Raw genomic sequence first — 25,310 nt, 5'->3', positions numbered from 1 at the left:
AAAAAAAAAAGAAAATACATGCAATGTGCTATACCCAAAGACCTCCTACAACAAGGGGGCCAGGGATGAGAAATGAGGCAGTCTGTCCTCTCATCTCTTGTTCTTTGTAATTTTGTAGCATTTACTCTCCGTTGTTTCATGCTTGCTCTTTCCATTTTCACTATAGCAGTCATCATAGTGCCTATTTATTTCTTGGTTCTGCTTCTCTGTATCAGATCTTGTGAATCTTTCAATGCTTCTCTATATTCATAGTTTGTTACAGCAGAGTAAATCATGGGCAACAATTTGTTCCACAACGTTGCCAGTTCTTTGCTACCACAAAAAGTGGCTGCTATAAATATTTTGGTATACATGAGAGACTGTTTTCTTATCAACGACCTCCTCAAGATATAGGCCCAGTACTGGACTCTCTCAGTCAAATGGTCATGTATATTTTAGTCACCTTATTTGCATAATTCTAAACTGCTTTCCAAAATGGTTGTCCTGATTGACAGCTCCACTAACAATGATCTAGTGGGCCTAGCTTCCCACAAGCCCTCTGCACTGACTATTCTCATCTTTGCCAATCTGAAGGATGAGATAAAACTTCAGGGTAATTTTGATTTCTATTTTTCTTATTATTATTGACTTAGAGCAATCTTTCATAAGGATAATAATTTATAGTTCTTTTGAGAACAGTTTGTTCACATTCTTTAATCATGTTTATTGGGGAAAAGTATTTGGTATATAGCTAAACTATACAAACACACAAACACACACATACACACGGGTTATTTATATATCTTGGAAATGAAAGCCTTATGTGAGAAAGTTGATACAAAAATTTTTGTCCTATTCAACTGCTTCCATTCTTATTCTAGATATAATAATTTTTTTTTGTGCAGAAGTTCTTCAGTCTCATGCAGTTATCTATTTTATCTTTTGTAATTGCCTCTATTCTGCATTTCAACATGAATACACTTCCTACCTGTATTTGTGAAAGGTGTATGACCTGCTTCTCTTCTAATTTTTTTAGGATAGGATCTTTCCTATGACAAATGTCTTATACCCACCTTGAACTTAGTGTAGGATATGATGTAAGATAGTGGACTTAGTATCGTTTTTGCCAAAATACTCCCCACTTTTCCCAGCAGCATTTAACAAACAGAGTTCTTTACTAACTAAAATGTGTTTCCCACTTATGAAACGCTAGGTTGAGCTCCACTGTTTCTGATTCTATTCTTTTAGCCAACAGCAAATAATCTTAAAGACATTTGCTTTACAATAATTTGAGGCTTGAAGTGCTATTATCTCTTCATCCTTAACCATTATTTTTCTTTTCTAGCTCTTCTATTTCTCCAAATACATAGCTGTAAGAATATTCAATACTTGAGGCCAGGCTGTGCCAACATAATACAAATGATAATTCTCCTAAAGTTAATTTACACTTCGAATGCAATACAAATCAAACTATCAAAGCAATACTTCACAGAACTCAATAATACAATAATAAAAGTCATTAAAGAAAGGACCTATTCTTTCCAAGTCTCAGTTCCATTCTGTAATATGGGAAAAGTTATCACAGAATCCAGAGATAAAAGGGACCTCAGCATCCATCTATTCCAACCCATACTGGGAAGAAATCCACACCATGGAATAACATAGTAGGCTAGGAGAACACGAGAGACTGGTCAGGAAACAAAATCAAGCGCTTGTCTGTGGTAGTGTATGGTTTATAAAGGACTTTACCAATAAATAATCTTGTGGGACAGGAATCATGTGTATTTATTATCCTCATTTTATAAAGAAACTGAGACCTATGGGGCAGCTAGGTGGCACAGTGAGTAGAGTACCAGCCCTGGAGTCAGGAGGACCTGAGTTCAAATCTGGCCCCAGACACCTGACACACTACTAGCTGTGTGACCTTGGGCAAGTCACTTAACCCCAATTGCCCTGCCTTCCCCTCCTCCAAAAAAAAATTAAAAAAAAAAAAGAAAAAAAAAGAAACTGAGACCTAGAGAAGTTACATGACTTGCCCCATGGTCATACAACATGATTCAGCAAACAATGATTAAGAGCCTACCAGGTGTAAGGGGCAGCATGGTATAGTAAATAAAAAGCTAGCCTTGGCCAGAAATCCTGGGTTCAAGTTCTGTCTTTGACAAACTGGCTAGTTCTGTGACCCTGGGCTAGTTATTTAACCTCTTAATGGCCCAAGCAACTCTCTTTATAAAGACTCTTAAGTTTATAGGTAAGTAGAGCAGGTACCAATCTTCATGACTACAGAAAACTGAACAGCTGGCATGTGTACAGTGGTTTAAGACTGGCAAAGCTCTTTACATACATTATTCCATCTGATCCCCACAACTGTGAGGTAGGTGTATTATTATCCCCATTTACAGCTGAGGAAACTGAGGCTGGGAGCGGGTAAGTGAACTGACCAGGATGGCACAACCAGGAAGTCTCTGAGGCCGGATTTGAAATTGGGTCTTCCTGACTCAAAGTCTAACACTGCAACATCAACTGTGCCACCCAGCCTTGAATTTCCTCACCACTAGTTCCCTGGTCTGGTCTGAAAAACTGCAAGATGCTGTGCCAAGCACTGGAATATAAAAATGACAGCAGTCCCTTATATTCTGCTGTTTATGGAGGGGTCAGAAATACAGTATATACATAAAAAGGGAGTGAGGAATAACAACCACCAGGAGGGAAGGGGCGGTTTTCAGGAAAGGCCTTGTTGAAGAAGTTGGCATGTGAGTTGGGCTCTGAAAGAAGCCAGGGATTGCAAGAGGCAGAGGCAAGTAGGGAAGGCAATCAGGGCATCTGTCTCCAGATAACAAGTGTTTGCACCAAGATTCAAACTCAAGATACCTCACTCTGTTCTGTGACTGGAGGTAGGAGTGCAGAACAGATGGGAGGGATTGTCATTGTCCTTCTACAGTGGTCCTGGATGACTCAAAGAGGGTGGCAAAGCGCAAGGTGATCGAGGAGAACCGGGAGCGGAGGTGCAAGGATGATCCATTTCCAGGAGCCACATTCCGTCCCTGAGGAATGGGACTTTACTCGTCTGGTAATGGAGGCCCACCAAAGCACCAATTCCTAAGGCAGGCAGAGGAAGCAGAAACGGAAATTCTGGGTAAGCAAAGGAATGGGAAGAGAACCAGGAACAAAGAAGGATGGACAGAGGACAGATGGATGCTAAGACAAGAGGCACAGGCATTCTCCAGAAAGTCCTCCCTGATTAATAATCAGTCAATGCATAGAAGAGTTCCTTGGTCTCTCAGTTGTTCAGTCTCTCCTGCTGCTCTATCTGTTCCTCAGTTTCCTTCATTCCTCAAATGTAACACCCCCCCAAAAAAAGTACTTCACCTCCACCACTCTCAGAGTGCAGCAATGGCTTTGGCAGCCACCCGTCGGCCCAGAGGGAGACTGAGGTCCGTGATGGCCAGAACCACCTTGGGGCTCGACATGGCTGATACCTTGACCAATTCTGACACCTGCCACAAAGAAACAGAGGTAATTACTGTGCCTTCCTTGCAGTGGAACAATGGGACACCACAAAAGGAAGTACACTCCTCCCCCACCACCAAAGAGCACAGCCGCCAGCTCTGTCCCCTCAGCGGGATGTGGGAGATGGAAGACAGTGCCCTAAGGGGCAGCACAGGACCCCCGCCCCACACCCGCCATCCCTCACCTGGGCCCCACAACTTACAGTGGTGAAAGGCATGAACTGCAGGATGCTGCCTCGGCTGCCCTGCTCCAGGCAGTCCACACACTCCTCCATGAACCACTGCACAAACTGGGTATGAGGGCCTGCCGTCTTGGCCCCCAAGATGGAGGAGATGAGCAGGAACAGGTTTGCTGTGCATAGACAGAGACAAGAGGTACAAGAGGATCAGTTAGAGGCACAAGGGATGAAGGAAAATCTGTAGATGGAGAGGGAGCATAAAGTGCAAAGGAAGCTCCGAGGTAGGAAGAAAGCAGAGAACGGAGAGGTGGAGAGCAAGAGGAAAGGAGAAATCAGGAGAGGGCAGAACAGGTGAGGGTCAAGAAGAAAGACAAGAAAGATGGTGACAGAAGAGAAGATAAAAAGGAAGAAACAGGAAGAGGGTAGAAGGGAGAAGATGGTTTGGTACAGGGGAAAACAGGAAGTCCTCAGGGGAACACTAGGAGAGTGTCTCCACCACCAGGGAAGACAAGGTAGAAGAAGGGAGTCTTATGCCCAGCTGGCCAGGCTTAGGGAAGACAAGGAACTTACCAAGGACTCGGTTCAAAGGGTCTCTCATATTCACTGTGTGCATCTGAGAGGCTGAGAGAGAACTGCTCATGGATCTGTCAGCTGGAGAATGGGAGGAAGAGGCAGAGGTGAAGACAGTTTGTTTAAAACCCTCCCTTCCCCCACAAGGGAAGCCCTCCTCAAACCCCGAGGCCTCCCCAGCCTGCCTTCCTGGTGAGATGAACCCCACTCTGTTTAAAGTCCAGGGAGGACCCTAAGTCAAGGTACACCCCCTTCCTCACAGAAGAGAGCCTCCCAAAATAAGGCTTCTGGCCTAGGAGGAATCACACAGAGGGCTAAAATTCCTGGCTGCTGACAGGAGGTCTCAAGGAGGAGATGAGGAAATGGCACCCCAGGTTGCACAATGGGAAGATAATGAAATCAAAGGAAGAGAGGAGGGGAGGAAGGGGGCACCCAAAGGACACCAATGCTGAAGAGATCATGGGGTGGGGGGAGGAATGAAGCCTCTCGAATCGAGTGCTGGAGGGGGACAAGGGAGAAGGAGGCTGCAGTGATCTGCAATAACTAACATTTATGTTGTGCTGATAACCTGTGTGATGAAGAAAAACCAAAGCCACAGAGCCTGGTGAGTGAGCTCCTGGGGCTACCAGCTCTCACTTGTAGGAGCCTGCTTCTTCTCTCAGGGCATGGGGCTCAGGGAGAAGGAAGCTGAGCAAATGGGGCTCACAGGAATGAACCCAAGGGGGAGCAAAGGAATTTCAATCCTCAGATGAAGGAGTCCCCACAACGGGCTCTCTGCCAGCCAGTGGGAAAGGGAGAGAGGAACACCAGATCTCATAGACAGAAATAGCTCAGGGACCAGAACCAGGCAAACCCTGGCCATCAGGCCTCTTTCCCTGTGCCCAGCTTCTTACAAGAACTTGACAAACTGCTCTCAGGACTAGGATGGCACTAAAACAACCGCCTTTGGGGACATCTGTCCTGAAACCTACTTTCTGCTCTACTGAACACTCTCTCTCAGGTCAACAAAGACCTCCTACATGTCAAATCCAGTGGCCTTTTCTCAGTCCTTATCCTCCTTCCAGACCCCTTGACACCACTACTCCATTTCACCCCCTTCTCCCTTGCTTTCAGACACCACACTCTCCTGGCTCTCCTCCCTCCCCACCACTCACTCCTTTTCCTTCTCCTTTCACAGTCACAGACCTCAGAGACCATCCAGTGCCATGAGTACCTGAACAAGAACATCCCCAAGAAGAGATCATCGAGCCTCTGCTTAAAGACCTCCACAATAGGAAACTGACTCCCTATGGAGGCTGCCCATTTCATCCAGTGTTTTTGGACTACCCTGATTATTAAGAAACGTTGCCTCAGACCAAGTCAAAATCTGCCTCTTGTACCATCCACAGACTTCTCCTAGATCTTCCTTCCAGGGCCAGCGGAGAACAAGGATGGGCCATCTTCTGTCACAGACAGTCCTTTAAATACACAGAGCCAGCTATTAGGTCCCCTTCAGGTCCGTCGATGAGGTCCTCCTCTGCCGTGTCCCCTAGCTTTCTCACCTCCTGGCTGCCCTCTTTTGTCCATCTCTTCCAGAAGTATCCTCAGCTGGCTCTCTCAAGGCCTCAAGGGCTAGGGGAACTCCCAGACTCTGCCCTTGGTCTTTCCTTCTCTTCTTTCTGCATTTTCTGCCTTAGCAGTCCACTAGTGTCTCTAGGCATATGACTCGCCACTATCTATCCTCAACCACTCCTCTCTCTAGAGCTTCAGAGAGGCATTTCCAACTGTCTGTAGGTAGAACAGTTCCCTTTGGATGCTCGTTATTACCTCCAACTCACTGTGTCTCACCCAACCATGTCTCCTATCTTCCCCCACATCTGCTGCTCTTTTCTGTGACGCCACCTTCAACCCAGGCTCTTGTGTTTAAAACCTCAAGGTTATCTTTGTTTCTCTTCAACCTGTCATATGCCAGAAGTTACCATGTCTTCCCACTTCTACTTCACCAGTCCCTCAGGCACTCACTTTTTCTTCTCTATTCCTAATGACCAAAGTAATTCAGCATCTCCTTGTCATTACATAATAGAGATCTGAAGCTTCAGGTACAATCCTCTCCTTCTGTGAGTGTATACACACATGTAATATGCATATATACATACATGCATCTATGCATAAATACACACACATGGGAATTCACTTTATTTGATGTTTGATTAGTTCATAATTTTTTTTTAAAGTCTCATTATCAACCCAGGATTCCTCAGAGTTCCCATGGCTCCACTTTACATCTCATTAACATCCTCTTTCATATCAATGCTAGGTTAATTTCCTTTATGAACAGATCTAGTGATATCACTCCTCTGCTCTCAACCCTTTAAAGCCACCACCATCTCATTCCAAAAGGAAGAGGAAGGTGGGAGAAGGCAAAAGAGAGCTTCCTTGCAGACCACTGTGCCTAGCTGGTCCCAGTTAGAAATGAAGAGAAACTTACTGAGAGTGAGCAAGTTCAAACTTTTTAGCTTGGCATTCAAGGCCCTTTACAACATAGCACCATCCTATCTTGTAGGGAAGAGGAAAAAATCTGGAGTGCTAGTGAGCCTCCAAGAAGTAGGAAAGTGATACAGATGAGAAGCACAGTGGAGTCCTGATGCACTTTTAGAAGAGAGGCAAAGGAATCTGCTCATTCCCAGGAAACTGGAGCTTCCCAAGACACAGGCTGCATCTCCTCAGGCAGATTTAGGCACAGCCATCAGGATGAAGCCTATTTCTAGCAAACCAGTCCCCAAGTCAGCACCATCACCAGCATGTCACTACAGGCCCAGAACAGGGAGATACCAAAGGAAAGACCAGGCTACAGGCCCTTGTGATTCATTCCTCTTCCTAGGCCAGGGGTGGGGAATCTGCAGCTTTAAGGTCACATGTGGCCTTCTAGTTCCTTAAGTGTAGCCTTCTGAATGAATCCAAATTTTACAAACAAATTCTTTTACTTTTATTAATACATTTTTGTTCATCTTCTATATTTTTGTTTTATTTTTTAAATGAACATAGTTAAAATACCAAAGAATAAAATAAGTTTCAATGAAATCATCCTCCTAGATTGACCAACACAATTAGAACATTAGTAAGCCATAAGGGCTAAATTGATGGCTGCTATGCTCATTATTTAGTTCTAACTTCCCCTGCCTAACTGGTGCCACTACTGTAAAAGGCTGGCAATCTGTTACCAGCTCTTGACAGTGGTGCACTGTGTTTCTGTTGGAAGTAGAATTTGTGAATAGTTGCACAGCTTGACAGTATTTTTTAATTGTTCTGCTCAGCAGCCCACCCTGTCAAAGAAGACCAAGAGAATGCTGAAGGAAGAAAACAGATTTTTTTAATGAGGATTGGGAACTGCAAAATTATCTTGTTTCTGCTAAGGATAAGATGATTTGCTTGCTTTGTGATACTGCAATATCGACATTAAAGAAATTCAATGCTCATTAGCATTATAATACTCATAAGGACCACAAACATTTTAAATTAGAGGGAGAGGCACAAAAGGTTGTATTGCAAAAATTAAAAGCAAAGACAATTTTTTCAAGCAGCAATAAGACCTGGAAATAAGGTCACTGAAGTAACTTACAAAGTGGCTTATATATCCAGGGGGGACAAAAGGGAAGCCATTCAATGATGCAGAAATTGTGAAAAATGCATTGTCGAAGTTGTAGGATGCTTAGACCCCTATAATGCTTCGAAGTACAAACATATGCCTCTTTCAAGGAGAACCATAACTGATCGGCAGCATGAATTAGCCTTCAACTTAATAGAACTTCATGCAATCCTTCAAAAGGAAAATATATATCATTCAATGACTTTGGATGAAATCAACTGACTCAGCACAGGTTTTATACTTCATTCAGGTCATAACAGAAGATGGTCTTTGTTATACGAAGAGTTACTCGCTTTGGGCACTCTTCCAAACAGAACATGGGGAACAGATATCTTCAACAACTTTCAAAATAAATGTGAAAGTGGACTCAATGTGGTAAATTTAGTGAGTGTATGTACCGATGATGCACCTTCCATGATAGGAAAACATGAAGGGTTTGTTGTACAGGAAAAAAAAGTACTAACAGATACAGATGCTCTCAACTCTTCATTTTATCTCTCATCAGCAAAATCTCTTGTGCTTAAGTTACTATTTTAAGTGACACTTTGTAACAAATTGTAAGTATTGTTAACTATATTCATGCAATTGCAACATGGCATCATCAGTTTAATAACATGCTAAAGTTGGACAATGAGGTATTCACTGTGGATCTGCCTAGCCAAAATTTTGTCTCTGCGAGAACAGAAAGTTAAATTTTATGAAGAACAGAATCAGCAATATGAATTGTTAAAAGAAGATTTCTATAGGAATGCTGGATTTCTGCGTGATATGATGTCAAATCAAAATGATCTGAATATTTCTTTGCAACATAAAACTAAGTCTGTATATATGATATGTGGCAAAAAATCCAAGCATTTAGAAAAAAGCTGTCTTATTTCAAAACACTTCTTCCAAAGGAAATTTCAGATGAACATTTTCCCCAGTTAGCAAAGGTCACTGATAAGCAGAATGACATATTCGAATCATGTGAACGTATACAGCTGTTATAGACCTATTAATTGCAGAACACAATGAAAGATTCACTGACTTTGGGAACCACGACATCACACTCAAATTAGCATTTCTGCCTCACCTAAAGAACTATAGATGGAATTGACTGAACTCTCATTAGATGACATTTTAAAGTCATTGTTTGATGCTAAGAAAGATCCAAGTGAAATACGGAAAAATGCAATAGAATACCCATGCCTTCCGCAACATGCCTGAAAAATGCTTTCATGCTTTTCAACCACTTATTGCTGCGAATCTACATTCTCCTACCTAGCCCAAATTGAGATGCCATAAAGGTCACAACCAACTGATACCCATCCAGAAGATCAACTGAAACTGTGGACCTCCATGCTGCAACCAACTATTCAAATGTTTTCCAAAAAAAGAAGACACAACAAAGTCACTGAAACGCTAGTTAGCTTCAAAATTAACAAAGAGTTTTCATTTTTTGAAATTATTAAGTACCTAGTAGTTAGATTTTTACAAAATAATGTGTATTTTAAGTATATCTAACTGAAGTTTCTCGAATGCAGCCCTATTTCATTATAGTTAAATATTAACGTGGCCTTCAAACACAAAAGGTTCCCCACCCCTGTCCTAAGCAAATTTGGTCACAAAGGCAAAGATGACAGAGATGACTGCCAAGACACTTGACACAAAAATGAATGTAAAGTACCACCAAGGGCTGGTCTTCATTGGGGAGATGGCTACACAGATGAGAACACCATCTGGAAGAAGAATGACTTTCTGCCCCAGATATCTGAGAATGGACCAAGGGAAAAGACTGAAGGCCTATTCATTAGGATGAAGTGATATAGCAATGCCTGGTATAAAACCACTGACCTTGGGTAAACAGGAGTCATGAGCTGGTCCCAGACAAAGAATTCACGGAAAAGCACCACCATGGCATGGTGCACACTGGACTCATCAGGCCCTGTTCATGAACCTCCACTGACCAATGTGGCCAACACTATGCTGCAGAGAAAATGTTATCTTCTTCTCCCCAAACATAGTGCTACCTCCTGGGCCTGGGAACCCTGACTCGGTCCCCGCCCAGCAGCCCCAGGACCTGTCATCCTCACCCAGGTTTTCAACCTAGGGGTCATTCAACACTTGACTCTCACTCACTCTCAATATCTGACCACTTACCAAACGTTACTGAATCTACTTCAACATGTCTCAAAGTCCTCCCTTCTTAGCTCTGCTCAGACCACAACCACCCAGTCTAGGCTCTCGTCACATTTTATATGCACTAACCTCATAGCCTCCAGGCTCTCCCTTCTCTAATCTATTGGCCATACGGGGCCAAAGGGATATTGCTAAAGCACAGGTTTGACCATGTCATGTGCTTCTTAAGAACCTTCAGTGCTTACCCAGTGCCTTTAGGCTAAAATACAAATTCCTTTCACTGGTGATTCAAACCCTTCCCAGTATGCCTCCAGTCTGTTCCCAAGCTGATCATACATTGCTCTTCCTCCTTCCCTCTACACTTCAGCCCACATGGCTACACCACTGTTCCCTGTACACAGCATTCCATCTCCCACCTTTCAGCCTTTGCCCAGGCTGTTCCCCACCTTTTTTCCCTCCCCGCCAACACACCTCCCCCAGTTCAGTAGTGTCTTCCTCCTCACCCCTTAGACTCAGCCCAAAGGCTACTTCCTTCAAATAGCCCTTCCTGATGCCCCCAGGGTCTATCTCAGTACCTACAACAATGCCTGGTAAGTAGTATATGCTTAACAGATGCTTGTTGAATGATTACCGAGTGTAGTTATGAGCAAGGGAACAAATTATCTGGGCCCATTTTCTTATCTGTAAAATTAGGAACCTGAACTAGATAGTCTTTAAGGTCCATTCAGCTTTAATCCTATTATCCTATTAATCCTAAACATCTGTTGAAGGACACTCAAAGTTCCCTCAAAGGGACCTGGAAAAAAGTTTGCTAGGGGGTATCTATTTCTAGGGTGTCCAGCCCCTGCCCATGCCTGCCAACCTCACATACTCACTGGGGCTAGCAAGAACATTGGCATCATCCTCATTGGAACTCAGAAGTCGCATTAACTTTGACGGCTGTGTATCATCCAGGGGGAAGAGGCTGATGTAGTCCTAGGGAATGGGATCAATAGGGTTAATGTCACTCAAAATCTAAATACCATGAAGAGGAAACCAACAAATCCATTCCCCAACTCCTACTCCCATGAGTGGCCTTCTAACTTCAGGAAAGTACAAAGAACCCGGCTATGAAGCAGGAAGAGGCTCTTGCTTTGAAAGGCCTTTTGAACCTCAAAATTCAGAAATCCTTCTGGTTACTGTCTTCCTCTTCCTTCTCTCCTGAAAAGAGGGAATGAGGGGATGGAAAACAGCTGCTCCCTTTCATGCGAGAAGAACCTCCTAGAGGAGTAAAGATTAAGTCCCTGCTTCAATTTTATACTCAATTTTAACAGTCAGAGGAGTCACTTCTGAGTCCAGGGTACCAATTGTGGGCTACACTTGTACTATAATTATTTGTAAGTACTCACCTCAATGTCCTCACGGTGTCTCTTTTTCTGTCGGGAAGATGCCTGCCCCTTGTGAGAGGAGTACGAGCTCAGGGCACACCACACTGCAAGCCTATGCAAATAATTGCAAGAGGGAAGGAGGAGAGAAGAGGAAAGTCAGTAGAAAACAGGCAAGGATCTTTGTATCTTCTAAGCAAACCCAAACCAACAGTAAAGAATAGGTTGTAGGAGGCTAAATTCACACTTTAACCCCTCTGCTGTGACATGGAGGGGACAGGCTCTCCTTTCAGGATTACTCTGAAGCCACAGGAAATGGGAAGGAGGAGGGGGGAAGCTTACTTGGCCAGGGCTGTGCCTGGGGGATCCATGAGGCTATGCCACTTGGCAGAGTCTGTGAGAAGGCCAGGAAGGATGTGGCCCAGCAGGATCAGGGTGACTTGCTGCATGTCTAGGCAGAAGATAGAGTAGAGTAGATCCACAGCTCGAAGGGTATACTCCTTTCGAGTCTCCTTCAGCAGCTCCTGGAAAAAACAGGGAAGCAGAAATAGGTACATAGGACCCTCAACCTTAGGCAGATGTCATTTCCTCTTCTTCTGCAACCAAGTTCCTTCTTTATCCGTTACAACCTCTGACTCTCCAAGAATCCTTCCCAGACAAACTCTACCTAACTCTACTCAGCATTTCTTGGCAGCTACCAGTCTTGATTTATGCCTATTACATTCAGTTCAATAAAGATTTATAAAACATCCACTATATTTAAAGTGCTAAGGATACAAAGATAAAAATGAAAGTCCCTGACTTCAAGGAGCTGAGAGATACATTACAAGTGGCTCACAGAAAAAGAGGCAAAGAGAAAATCAGAATGTCCTAAAGATGGAGAAAGCGAAGAGCCCTAAGAGTGATACGAGTGGTCAAGAGCAGAGAGGGAGAACAGGACAGTTTCACACACGTTTTAGCTCTTGAACTGAGCCCAGAAGGGTGGAAATGTTCCAGAAATAGGAGATGATGAGTCAATGCAAAGACTCAGAAGATGGCATGGACCCCCTGTTTGGTTGAACCTATCAAGAAAAATAGGGCAGGAAAGAGTCAAAGGAGATAGACTTTAAACACCAGAATGAGGAGCTCCTAGGGGCAACAGCAACCTACTGAAGGTTTTTGGAGCAGGAGAGTGACATGGTTACAATTGCAGCTGTGTGAAAGATGGTTTGGAAGCAGAGAAAGCACTGTTATTACAGGAGTCCAGGCAAGAGAAAACAAAGACTTAAACTAGGGTGGTGGTGGTTGTGGAGACAGAACTGACAGGACTTGCCAACTGAATAGATGTGGAAGGTGAAGGAAAAGGAGGGGTCAAAGATGATTTAATCTAAGGCTATGAACCTGGGTGACCAAGAAAATAAGTGGTACTCAAGTGGAACACGGAAGTTTAGAAAGGAAGGCCTCATGGCAAGAGGGAAGGGATATTTAAGATAAGTTCACTTGGATTTTCTTTTTATCAACCTAACAAGATGAGATTTTATTAAAGAGTGGGGGGCGAAGTGATAAAAATTTTGAATATGGTATCTTTTCATTTTTATATCATAGTCAATTCTTTTTGGTCTCCAAGCACCATGAATTCAGTTTTCAACATGCTCAATTTGCGGTGCCAACAGGACATCCATGTAGTCATCGCCAAACATCAGTGGGAGATACAGGGCTGGAGTACAAAGGAGAGATCAAGGCTAGATTTGAACATTTAGGAGTCATCTGCATGAAGTGATCACTTAACCCATGGTAGCTGACCAGATCACCCAGGGAGTGAGTCTATAAAGAGGACCAGGGACAGAGTCCTCAGGAGGCACCCAAGTTTAGAGGGCACTAAATAGACAATGGACCACAAAAGCAAATGGAAGAGAGGTGACTCAGACAGGAAGAGATCCAGGAGAGAGTAGTGACCCAAAAGTTAAGAGAGGAAAGAGTTTTGCTAAGGGAATTGTGGTCAAAGAGTTTCTAAAGCCACAGAAAACTCAAAGAAGATGAGGACTAAGAAAATGCCAGTGGATTTCACAATTAAGAAATCACTGGCCAAGAAAAAGTGACTACAGTAGAGCAATAGGGGATGAAACTAGAGAGCAAAGGACAGAGAAGTCAGTGGTAAGAAAATGGGGGCAAGCAGAGTAAAGATTCAATTGTAGATATTTAACAGGGAGAGCTACAGAATGAAAGAGAGCTCTAGGAACTGGCAGAGTCAAAGGAAGGAGCCAGGAGAGGAGAGAGTGAAAATGGCAGAGGGAATGACATAGGGCAAGATATCAGAAGACACAGGGGGGATCGAAGGAAGAAAGAGAAGGGTTAGTCTTCAAAGGAAACACCAGCTCATATTCTCAGACTAGACAAGAAGTAAAAATGTATAAATGTTTTGAGGTAAACAGAGAGATATAAGGGCGTTTATAATGAATGGCCTCAAATTTCTCTGTAATAGGTGACAACATCACCTACTGCGAAAGAAGGTTTTGGGGACTCAAGAAGATAGAAAGTTAGCAACAGCACCTATAGGAAGTGTGTTTGGAGAGACAACCAGAGATCATCCAAAAAAAGGACCTCCATGACATATTAAGGACCCAAGCAATGTTAGATAACTAGTACTTATAGTGAGCCTCATTGGTCTGGCTACATGACCTTCTTCAGAAGTGTTTAGTGGCTTATGGAATAAAGGTGGAAGTAAAAGTGGTGATGGTGGCACCAGATTGAAGTCTGGCAGCTCATTAACATGAGGATATGAAAAGAAGAGATTCAAGGATCAAGGACAGTGCCCTGCTGATCTGCCTAACTCTAGGGCTAAGACTACGAAGGGAACAAGTAAGGTCAGAAAAGGGTGAAAGACTAGAAAAACAGAGACAAACAATAAGGGTATGGAAGCAAGGCACATGAACCTATTAAAAAGACACAAATTAGACATCACAAGTATTAATTACTGAGATATGCTGGGACTGGAATATTCTTTTAGGAGAGCACAGTATTCAAAAAGAACAAGAGAAGTAAAGCTAGAGTAAGTACCATATATGCATAAGATGTGGAAGAACCAATAAGAGGAAATTCTATTCTCGATTTAATTCTCACTAATAGGGAAGAATTTGTTCTTTGGGATGAAAATGATGGAAACCTTTAGTGCAGGGAATGACCACTCACTCCTGGAGTTGGGGAAAGCAGATTTAAAAGGATTCAGACAAATGACAAGTAGCACACTGTGGCCTAAATTCTACTAAGGAAGTTACTCCAGGAGGGAGAGGAAGCTCTAAAGGATACAAGACATAAAGAAATAATTTCAACAAAGAAAAAAAAGGGCAGTTATCTAATGAGAATAGTATAAATGCTAAGGAAACTCACTGAACAACTTAAGATTAGAAAATTTAAGAAAAAGTTAAGAATTAGCAAAATCAGGGGGAAAAACACTTTCCATCAAATATTTATGTCAGGAAACTGACACAACTGTATAAGACTCCATTGGATAAAAGGCCAAAGCAGTTGTCAAAAAAAAAAAAAAAGCAAGTTGTTAATACCACATGAAAGATTACCCCACAAATCACTGAAAAGAGACATGAAATCAAAACAGCTGTGAGGTTTTGGCTCACACCCTGACAACAGGTAAAGATGAAAAAAGACGGAAACATAATGATGGAAGCATGAGCTGCAACAAGATAGGAATACTAATAAATTGTTGGTGGAGCTATGAATTGGTCCAACCCATTCTGAAAAGCAATTTGAAATAATGCCGGAAATATGACAAAAATGCTGATTCCCACTTCTAGACAAATCCCAAAGGTATCAAAGAAAAAAAGAAAAGTCCCATATATACCAAAATATTCACAGCAGCACTTTTTGGTTGTAGAAAAGAAGCAGAAGAAATTAAACCTGAAAAATGTCAATGAAATATGGAATGACCAAACAAATTGTGATTATATAAATACAATGGAATATTAATGCTCCATGGAAATGGTGAATATGAATTCAGAGAACCATGAATTTATATGACCTGATGGGAAGTAGACTAAGCTGAATGAGGAAAACAATATATACAATGACTACAGAAATGTAAAAATACAAAACCCCATACCTAGAATGTTCTCCCTCAACTCTACCTACTGACTTCCCTGGCTTTCATTAAGTTCACACTAAAATCCCATCTTTTCCAGGAAGCTTCACTTAGTTCTAGGGCCTTCCCTCTGATGCTTTATACATATTTGCTTGCATGATGTCTCCCCATAAGCTCCCCAGGGCTTAGCACCCCACCTGGAATTTAATGCTTCTTGACTGGACATTGAACATCTAGAAAAGAAAATAGTGATCACAGTCACACCGTGGATTCATCAACAACAATTCACGCAAGACTAAGCACATTTCCTTTTTCGGCAAGATCAGTAGATTGGTGGGTGATGATGGTGAACGCTGGCCAGCATTTCGATAGGGCCTACATGTGCCAGACATGGCGTTTCACAAACACTATTTTTGTCTTCACAACATTCTGGGAGGTAGGTACTACTATTAGCTCCACTTCAGAGAAAGGTTGTAGATAGAGTTTACATGTGACAAAGTCTCTCACGCTCTTCTTGTGGATGAAATAGAGAGATGTGGACTAGATAATTACTCTTAAGTGTATTTCCACAGGATGAATGGCTGAACTCTCCCACAGACTAGTCCTGGTGTGTTCACTGTACACTTAGAAGGAACTAGTTCTTTCACCCTCACTGAAACTCTTCAAGTCTGACTGACCCCTTACTGGACAGGGGGAGTGGGTTCTTACTCAGGTATGGGTTTGCCCACGGGGTCTCTGAATTCCCTTTCAATTCCAAGATTCTATGGTAACCTCTGCACCAAGATGAGGAGGATCTATCCTTCACCCTGGGACATAAATAACAAACACATCTAATTTCCTAATGACACGAATTAGGGAAGGATCGCTAACATAACAGATGACAGAGTAAGGATCCCAATAACTCTTAATAGGATACTGATGTAAGAAAACCTAATGGGGTGACATTAATAGGGGAAAATATGAACTCTTACCCAACTTCAAAAAACGAACTTCAGTGACATGGCTCAACAGCAATTCTACAAAAATGATCTGGGGGGGTTTGACGGCTTATTAGTTCAATGGCAGTTAACAGTGTGGTGTGATATATCCCAAAAAACAATGTAACTTGACTTTAGGCTACATTAAGACAGACAAAAGTGAACAGGCCTAGGGAGCTGAAGACAGCACCACTATACTCTGTTCTGCTCTGACCTGTGACACTGTGTTCAGTTCTAGGAAACATATTCTAGGAATGACACTGATGATCAGAACATCCTGAGAAGGGCAACCAGGATGATGAGAAGCTAGTGTCATACAAGGCTAAGTCAAAGGAGCTTAGCTTGGTGCATCAATCAACAAGCACGCAGTAAGCATCTACTATGTGCCAGGCAACGTTCTAAGGGGACAAAGAATGAAATGATCTCTACTCTTACAAAGCTTACATTCTACTTAGAAAAGAGCTAACTGAATGGTCAGGGAATTTGAGAATCATCTCAGAGTACTAAAAGGACTGTCATGTGGAAGTCATCAGCTCTGTTCTGTTTGGCCCTGTAAGAACCAGGAGCCATGGGCAGAAGTTGTAAAGACCTGATTCTGTAACAGGGAGGACAAGGAGGGACAGAGGACAGAGGTGAAGAGAACACCAAAAACAGGTTTAGGAAGAATAAGGCAGCTGGAGAGGTAAAAACATGTGATCAGAGAGATGTATTTCAGAATCTGTGGAGACAGAACAATTTGGGATGACAGTGAGAACCAAGATGTCGGTGGCTGAGTGTACATGGTAATCAAGGGCACTGAGACTGATGAACTGGGAGGCCATGGTGTCTGACATGTCACTAACATGAATATCAAGATCTACAAGAAGGAGGGCAGAGGTTAGGGTAGCAAGGAAGATTGTCAGCTAAGTACCAAAACCATTAAGGAAAGAGAATCCATATAGACCAAAATCTTTACAGTAGCACTTTTTCTAGTACACCACAAAAAAGAAGACAATCCCTTCTTTCATCATAGAGGTGGAGGGCTAAGGGTGTGAAATACTGCACATACAGTCAGACTCCACTGTGTTGATTTGCTTTTTTTCCCCTATGTTATAACACTACTACATACAGAAGACTGGAGACAGGAGGAAACGTTTGGAAATGAACTTGATTTAAAAACCAAAGACATCAATAAACAAAGGATAAAAAACAAATTTGTACAGGAGGAAGAACGACCTAGTAGTCATCAGATGATAGCAATGGGACATCAGATAGGTCAAAATGATGGTTTGCTGGGACACACTAGATGTTCGATAAAGACTTCTTAAAAGGTAACTGAGACCAAGGCCTTCTCTCCTCCCCAGAGCTGTCTGGCTTATTTCCAGCCCACAATACGCACCTTGACCAGGTTGTTGCAGAACCAGTAAACACCACCCATATGCAGCAGGGTGTCAAAGATATGGATGGACCGGCTATCCACCCAGCCCTTCTCCAGAACCTCTGCAAAGATGCTCGTTAGCACCTCCTTGATGGGTCTTTTCGGGGGCAGAAGGTTCCAATAGGGCATTGTATCCATACCAGTAGATGGGAACTTGATCTGTGTGGCTGTCTGCTGTAGAACATCAGCACACATGTGCTCCAGAATTGAGCTCATGATCACCACCCTGGGGACATGGAGAATGCAAATGTGAACAGATGTGGTACCTGCCAAGAAGGAGAGATACCACTAGGGCCAAGTAGCAACCCTTGCTCTCCAACCCTGGCTGGTGGTACAAAACAACTCAAGAGGAAAAAAATCCACATTCTGCAGTAGAAATTAAAAAGAGGAAGCTCCTAGCAGTACTCCATTGGACAGCAATGGCCTAGGAAAGTGACCTAACCTACATAGAAATAGGAAATACCTCTCCTTCTTCCAAGGTATTCTAGCAGGCTTCTCTCTTTCACAAGGCATTACCAAAACCTTCATCTAAGTAAACACATATCACATCCTAAGAACTAAGTGGCTACAGGTAAGGTAGGAAATAGGTCCGTGGATTTTTCAGGCTCTAGTCCAGGCTTGGCCACCACTCAAAACCAAATAATTTTTCCAGACACAAGAACATAGGCAAAGACTGCCTTGATACCTATTCTGGGGTCTGGCTCACCTGGGCAAAAATAGATCCAGGCAGAATTCTCTTAGGAATAAAGAGCCTTCGAATAAGAATCACTATATTTGAATTGGGTGCTAGCTGTTCCCAAGACCATAAATCATCTTTGGAATACTATTATTAGTATTCAGATTCTCAATCTCTACACTAAAATTTTTCCTTTTATCCAGAATTTTAGCAAGAGAAATTCTTGACAGAGGGGACAAGCTAAATATTCTCATTTATGGTCAACTTTCTGCTGAGGGGAGCAGAAATTATCACAATGGAATGGACTCTACAGTGACAGTGAAAACATTTTAGCTGAATTTTGCCATCTCTTCCCTTGACAAGGCATGAGCTACAATTGTTTTCCTCAAAAGAGGTGCTCCACAAGTATTTACTCAATGAATGACTGAAGGAAGGTGAGATTCACAGGAGCCTAAAGAGCCCAAGAAAAGGGAAAATGACCCAAGGATCAAAGGCTGGAAAGGAAGGCACAAGGCCTCTCTGACCCACAGATGAGGGCTCCCTCCCATGAGCATGCAGAATTAGCAGCACAACAGAAACGATTGGTTTTTCTAGCCCAAAAGCCATCATGGTGATTGGAGGCACTGAAGGCAGAAGTGCATGGAAAAGCCTCAAGGGGAAAGGGAAGATTACAGACCTCTCACTGTAGAACTGCAGGGTGTTTTCACTGCAGAGAGGCCCCACCAGCTGTCGAATCATCTGCAGTGATTTCTCACGCTCGTCCAGGCCTAGCATACGGACATGGGCCACAAGCCAAGCAACCGCACACACTGCCAGGCTGCACACCTTTCCCTTGATGTTGTCTGTGATTTTCTAGGATGGGAAACATGTTAGCTGCAGGTACCAACTCCAACCCCAAGGCCTCCCCTACACCCTCTCCCTGGTCACTGCTGCCCTTGGGAAGCTTCAGATCTCACCAAGTTGAGCCCCGGGACCACCATAATCCACTGTGCCCCCACTGACCCTGAGAGCTGGGAGGGAGAGGGAGGAATGACCTAGAGACCTAGAAGTGACCATGGCTACAGAAGGAGAGACTCCAGATCCTAGAGTTCTACAGATGGGGAGATCTGCTACCCTAAGGAGATGCAGGATATCTGGGACTCACACCTGGCTCTTAGGGGAAGAGAGAAGAGTGGAATGGATGGGAAATGATGTCATATCCTGGGACCAAAGGGCATAACTGGGAACTGAGAGGAATGGCTACCTGGATGGACTCAAAAGCCAGGACTCCATTCTCCCAGGCATTCAGAATCTCCAAGATGGCTGCTGAGATGCTGAGACAGGCTTCATGCCACTTCATCTGCCTGTTGGGAAGAAGTGGGAGGAAGGTCACCCAAATGGCAGCAAGTGTGGTCTTGAAGGAGAAAGACCCTGACTGCTGCCCCCACTTGCATCTCTCCAGGCCACCTACATGTGCTTCATTTCAAACGTGCTGTTGAGCAGGGCAACTAGGGATTCCACGTTGGTGGAGTTAGGCCGGAAGCAGGGGTGGTCAGGATTCAGGATCTTGCCCTCCTCAGGCATACATGTCTGCATCCAGGTCTCAAAGAAGGGCACTTCATCCACAGTGCTTGATTCTGACAGAATGACCTGGATGGATGAACAATTCAAGGAGAGGGATAAAATATGTACCCACCAGGTACCCTTTACCACAATGATAACTGACAAGAGCCTTCAGAAGACCACTGCCACCCCATCTCTGCCTGGGTGGGCCCCAACCTTTATCCTCCCAAAGCTGACATTCTCTCCTACCCACCCAGATAGTTCTAGGGGAATGAGAATCAAATGAGACCCATGCCGCCATCTTGTGGTCAATGAGGATATGATTCCTAAAGGTACGGCAGGAGCCCAAGAAGAGGAAGGAGGAAGAAGGGATGCCTCTCCTGATCAACTAGGCACCCATCAACTACTAGCATAGTGTGTCCCAATTCCTGAGATCTGGTGATCTATGAAGGTTTCTTTGGCTTTCACAAATGGTTTCTTCCCCTTTGCCGCAGCACCAAGCCCCTTGTCATCCCCTACTCCATTCCCTACTGCTCTTCCCCTCTCACTGACCTCTGAACCATAGGTCTGGGCCACATGGCACAACATGAGGAAGGAGATGTCAAAAAGCAGAGCACGGACTGAAGCTCCTTTGGCTGTGGGGAGTAGATGCAAAAGTGAGAAGAAGCCTTGCTTGCCCAGGGCTGAGGGCAAGAAAGGTTCAAGTCAAGGAAGGTCAGGAAGAGAGCAGCTCCATCACAGACCTGGGACTCAGGCTCCTTTTCTTGGGGTTTCACTTTGAGCATCATTCCTCCCTTGAAATATGGGCACTCCCCAAAAGTTCTGAGACCCTCCTCTGCTCTCCCTTCCTGCCCTCCCACCCCAAACAGCAGACTTGGGTTCACAAAGAAGACAGGCAGGCCCAACTTCAGAAGAATCCTTGGCTTGTCCTCACTTGGCCTTTCCAGGGTCCTTAACCAACCCTGATTAGTCATCCATGGTAGGGCAGGCTACCCCCTCCATGTGTGAGAAAGAAAGAAAGAAAGAGAAAGAGAGAGAGTGTGTGTGTGTGTACTGGGGTAGAGGGCAAGGAGATAACTTACAGTTTTCATTATTGATGTGCTTCGTGAATTCATTCAACCTGTGGAAAGAGACTGGGTCAAAAGAGGGGCCTGGGACAACAGGGACAGCTAGAGACAGCTGAAGGGAGGGACATCTGTGCTTCTCAACTAGTGTCAGTCACCACCATTGAAGTTATAAATAACGTTACACTAAAACATAGCTTTATCACCACAATCTCTAACAACATCAAACACCAGCTGATGGTCCACTAAATACAAATTCTAGTACACCTGAAGAACTCCCTTCCCCTGATGATGGCTGCAACAGGATTGCACAAGAAATTATGAACAGTGGAATGGCATCAGCTGGAAAGGTCCTTAAATACCAGTTAGTCCAGTCCCCCTATTTTAGTGAAGAAATTTATGCTGAAAGGGTCAAGTGAATCACCCAAGGTCACAGAACTCCTCAGCAGCAAAATCAGAACTTTCCAGGTCTCCTTCCTCCCCAGTCCAAAGCTCTTCCCAATATAGCCTCTTCAAACTTATATTTGGTTAATGACTGCTCACTCCTTATGCCCAATATTTAAGTTGTCTACACGTTCACTGGTCAGCCTGTCTTCTATCTTCTCCCCTACTCTGCTCAGAGGGAAAACTGACACAGGAATGGAAAGGGACAATCCAAGAGGAAAATTGATAATTCAATCCAGAGAGCATGGCTCTGGACTTTGTACGCATCCTAGGGGCCAGTGCAACCAGACCACCTACTCTTGGGGCTCCAAGCTTCTGTCCTTGGGATCTCAGGGACTTCTAGGGATTTACCCACTACCACCACTTCCCAGATCTTAACACCTGGTCTCCTCTAGACTGTGGACCTTTATTTCCAACTTCCCACCTTTGTTCTCTTTCAGAGCACAAGCATCCTAATACTCACTTAATGAATTTTTGGGCAAAGGACTTGAGCTTTCCAGTGGCAGCAGCAGCAGCTAACAACAAATCCAGGCTCTTCCCAGAAAGCATGTGGCCGAGAACCCCCAAGAGTCCTTCTGGGGTCTTGGAGTGATCTGCATCCATTGTCTGGGAATAGGGACAAAAAACTGAGCTCTGCTGGGAAGTCCCCAGTACCCCCAAAACTCTCTTGCCTATGATCTAGACCACATAGTTTTCTATCCAAATCCCACACATGAAACAGGACATTGGCCAATATCCTCTCATCTTTTTGTCCTCTGTTCTGGGAAGCCCTTTTGAAGTTTTGTTTTCTGACACATCAGACTGGGAACAGTTCATCAGACACAGAATGAGGGAAGGGGCTTTTAAGGGACATGAGCCTGACACTTATCTAAAACACTCTAGTAGTACCATGGTAACTATGTAAAAGTAAAAAGAGGAAGACAGGAGCTAAAGACTGAATTTCTTTAATCAGGAGAGAGAGCTCAGGGAAAAGAGACCTCAAGATGGACTGAGATGAGGACACACCTTGAGAATGTTAGTGACTGTGGGCTCTGCTCGGAGAATCAGCCTTGGATTGGGCTGGATGTTGGCATTTTCAGCTGATTTCAACCAAGGGGCCTCTTCTCGGTCAGCTGCACTGTGGAGTGCATGGGAGTGGGGAGAAGCAAGAATCAAGGTCAATTCCTGATCTCCTGAGATACAGAGAGGTGGCTGAGAGGCTAAGGAATAAATGAATGCCTAGACCCCAAGCACAGAGTACAGGCATTTGGCCCTTCCCTTGGACTCAATAACCCAGCCACAGTCACAAACTCAAACATGAGGCAGAGAGGCCCCATCTGGGTCAACAGGCACAGAGAGTGGAAGAGAGAGCAGCCAGGGTTGGCCCAACTACACATACACTTACCGCTTTTCCTTCAAGTTGTTTGTATTCAATTCAGAGAGCAGTCCTTGTTTACTACACTCCTGGAGTAGCAGGTCGATACAGTCACAGCTGGGAGGCAGAAGAGGGGGCAGTGGGGAGAATAAGGTTTGAACAGACACACAGGGGAACCTTTAGAGCAGAGGGAATGTGGCTTTTCCAGACCTGCTCCAATCCTGGAAGCAGAGACTTCTAGAAGCTTCTCTGGGGGCCTGAGACAGGGAAGCAAGGAAGCACTAGACTGTGCACAGGCTGCTGCAGGTTTGCCTGCCCCACCTGGGGCATGTCTACCCAACTTGTGGGGAATTCTGTCTGACCAAGGTCTCTTCAGTCCCACTCTTTCCCAGGGAAGGAGGCATCTAAGGGGAGTGAATCAGGAGATGAGACATCTTCATGTGTAACATTCTAGAAGTATGTCCCAGGAGAGCCAGAAAGGAGGGGAGACCTAGAAAGAGAATGGCTTCTCTTGGGCACATCAGCAAGACAGAGGCCATGGGAGTACCCACTTGCACCGCTGGTCAGCTTTGTCTAGCAAGGGTGTGAGCTTCAGCAGGAACTCAAAGGCACAGTTGACATCCTCAGTGAAGTCCTACAAAGAGCCAGAAACATCAATCTGGGCTCCATTCCACCTTTTCCATTTCTAGTCACACATGGCAATGCTGGGCACAGGTGTTATTTTGCTAGGCCTGTGGCCCAGGCCAACTGGCTGGGTGTGCCCAATGTTGTGATGGAAAGAGAAGTGGCATCCTGCCTATTCTGGTAGTAGGATGATGATGATGATGGTGATGTGTGTCTGGACATGTGTGTTTACTTGGGGGTGAAGCCTTTATATATAACAAGCAAAATTAACAGGATTACAAAGGAAACCAACTATATTGAGTTATCAAAAATATTTTCAATACACAAGTTCCTGATCTAGGGGCATTCAAACAATTCAGCTCCCTGAAGAATTCCCAGTGGCCCAGCCTGGGCATATGACCACAAATTTCCCTCTTTCTCACCAATATCCAGTTTCCCTGTTGGGCCATAAATGTTCCCTCTCCTCCCTCGGTTCTCCTAAAACAGTACCTTCTACCACAATACTGAATATGAGCCCTCTTCAGTCTGGGGCAGCTCACCTTGTCCCCTTGAACATATTTCTTCAACTTCACCAAAACCTGAGGAATCTACAAGAAGGAAGAAGAAAAAGGCCACAGGGGAATCAGTTTCTCCTCCTTTCTTCCACTTGGCCCAGGAAGAGAAGCCCCATCCTATACACAGACTGAAATGTATCTGTCCCAGCAACAGCCAAGACTTCACAAGTGCCAGACCAGAAAAAGAGTCTAGTGTGTGTCAGAGCACCCTGGACTGGACAGCTCCCAGCTTCAAGGGACCATGGCTTAGGGCACACAATCACAGAAGTGGAGTTAGCAATGAGCATGACCCTGGAGAGGCATGAGCAACCCCATGTACCTCCATGTTCTAGCTCCCATCCCAACTTCTTGCACTACAACGTGGCAAATGTTGAACTACTTAGGACACAAATGGTGAAGAACGAAGGGGTCAGTCACGGAGCTCAATTTAACTAATTTAAACTCAAGAAAAATGAAGAGGAACCCGGTAGAGGCTAATAGCAGAGGGATATCATCTGGGTTGTAAAGTGACCATCTTGCTCCCAAATCCCTCCCCCAGTACCTTGAGAAAAGTGAAGGCTGTCCATTTGAGCTCCTCGATTCCCTCAGGGGATTCAATGAGACCCACAAAACAAGCTTTCCAGATCTCAAGGACAAAGAGTGGGGTGGGAATACGCTAAAATGGAAAAGAAAAACAATAATATACATTTACAGTGGGGGGACACCAGACAAGAACTCCTGATGGGGAGCGTTCCTCTCCTAGTAAAGATCAGCACAAGCACTACAATCCCAGCCAAAGGAAGTTGTCTAGGGCCCTGTGAGAGAACATGACTTTCCCTAGATCACAGAGCCAGCATGTGTCCAAAGGAGACCTTAAACCTACATCTTCTTAACTTGGAGACCAGCCTTCTTGTCACTTTGTTGTCATAATTATATTAGTATTTTAAAGTTTCTAAAGCACTTACTTCACAACAACCTCAGGAGGTCATCAATTTTAATACCTTCATCCTATAGATCAGGAAATTAAAGGCCACTGGCCCAGCATCTAACCGCCGGTAAGATTTCAAACTCAGTCTTTCTGGCTAGTGCCAGAATGGAAGAACCCTTCCCTAGTCTCCATTCTAAGAATCAAGAGATTAAGTGGTGACCTCAAACTGTATTAGAACGGGGGTCCTCAACTACTGAGCAATCTCCTCCATTAACTAGGGTTCTAGGACCTATCGGTAACTGTCCAGAGGCTTCTTCTCCCAGTGTCCAGAAAAT

At 44.1% G+C, this 25,310-nt stretch overlaps 1 protein-coding gene and 1 non-coding gene across 5 annotated transcripts in view; both read right to left on the bottom strand.

Annotated features, from left to right (window-relative positions):
- Window positions 1–678: 678 nt before the first annotated feature.
- The window catches only part of MED24 (mediator complex subunit 24), a 34,036-nt gene continuing 9,404 nt past the window's right edge, over window positions 679–25,310 (bottom strand). The window contains exons 8-27 of one of the 4 annotated variants that reach the window (XM_036754710.1): window positions 24,610–24,723; window positions 24,054–24,101; window positions 23,442–23,524; window positions 22,921–23,007; window positions 22,542–22,653; window positions 22,000–22,142; window positions 21,111–21,148; window positions 20,581–20,663; window positions 19,937–20,115; window positions 19,730–19,829; window positions 19,163–19,338; window positions 17,772–18,036; window positions 15,614–15,649; window positions 11,687–11,868; window positions 11,369–11,459; window positions 10,856–10,955; window positions 4,238–4,318; window positions 3,692–3,840; window positions 3,349–3,476; window positions 679–3,078 (exon numbers count right to left, since the gene is read on the bottom strand). In XM_036754710.1, coding sequence (XP_036610605.1) covers window positions 3,360–3,476; window positions 3,692–3,840; window positions 4,238–4,318; window positions 10,856–10,955; window positions 11,369–11,459; window positions 11,687–11,868; window positions 15,614–15,649; window positions 17,772–18,036; window positions 19,163–19,338; window positions 19,730–19,829; window positions 19,937–20,115; window positions 20,581–20,663; window positions 21,111–21,148; window positions 22,000–22,142; window positions 22,542–22,653; window positions 22,921–23,007; window positions 23,442–23,524; window positions 24,054–24,101; window positions 24,610–24,723 — 2,184 coding nt within the window. In that variant the 3' untranslated portion in view covers window positions 679–3,078; window positions 3,349–3,359. Of the gene's footprint in view, window positions 3,477–3,691; window positions 3,841–4,237; window positions 4,319–10,855; window positions 10,956–11,368; window positions 11,460–11,686; window positions 11,869–15,613; window positions 15,650–17,771; window positions 18,037–19,162; window positions 19,339–19,729; window positions 19,830–19,936; window positions 20,116–20,580; window positions 20,664–21,110; window positions 21,149–21,999; window positions 22,143–22,541; window positions 22,654–22,920; window positions 23,008–23,441; window positions 23,525–24,053; window positions 24,102–24,609; window positions 24,724–25,310 lie in introns of all 4 variants that reach the window. The other 3 variants (XM_036754714.1, XM_036754712.1, XM_036754713.1) reach the window with 3 other exon arrangements.
- LOC118849360 lies at window positions 20,728–20,832 on the bottom strand. Its single transcript, XR_005010406.1, has one exon. It is a non-coding gene; the product is annotated as a small nucleolar RNA SNORD124 (small nucleolar RNA).

Source organism: Trichosurus vulpecula, chromosome 4 (genome assembly GCF_011100635.1).
Source record: "Trichosurus vulpecula isolate mTriVul1 chromosome 4, mTriVul1.pri, whole genome shotgun sequence".
Classification (NCBI taxonomy): Eukaryota; Metazoa; Chordata; class Mammalia; order Diprotodontia; family Phalangeridae; genus Trichosurus; species Trichosurus vulpecula.
This window is presented reverse-complemented; position numbering and strand designations above follow the sequence as displayed.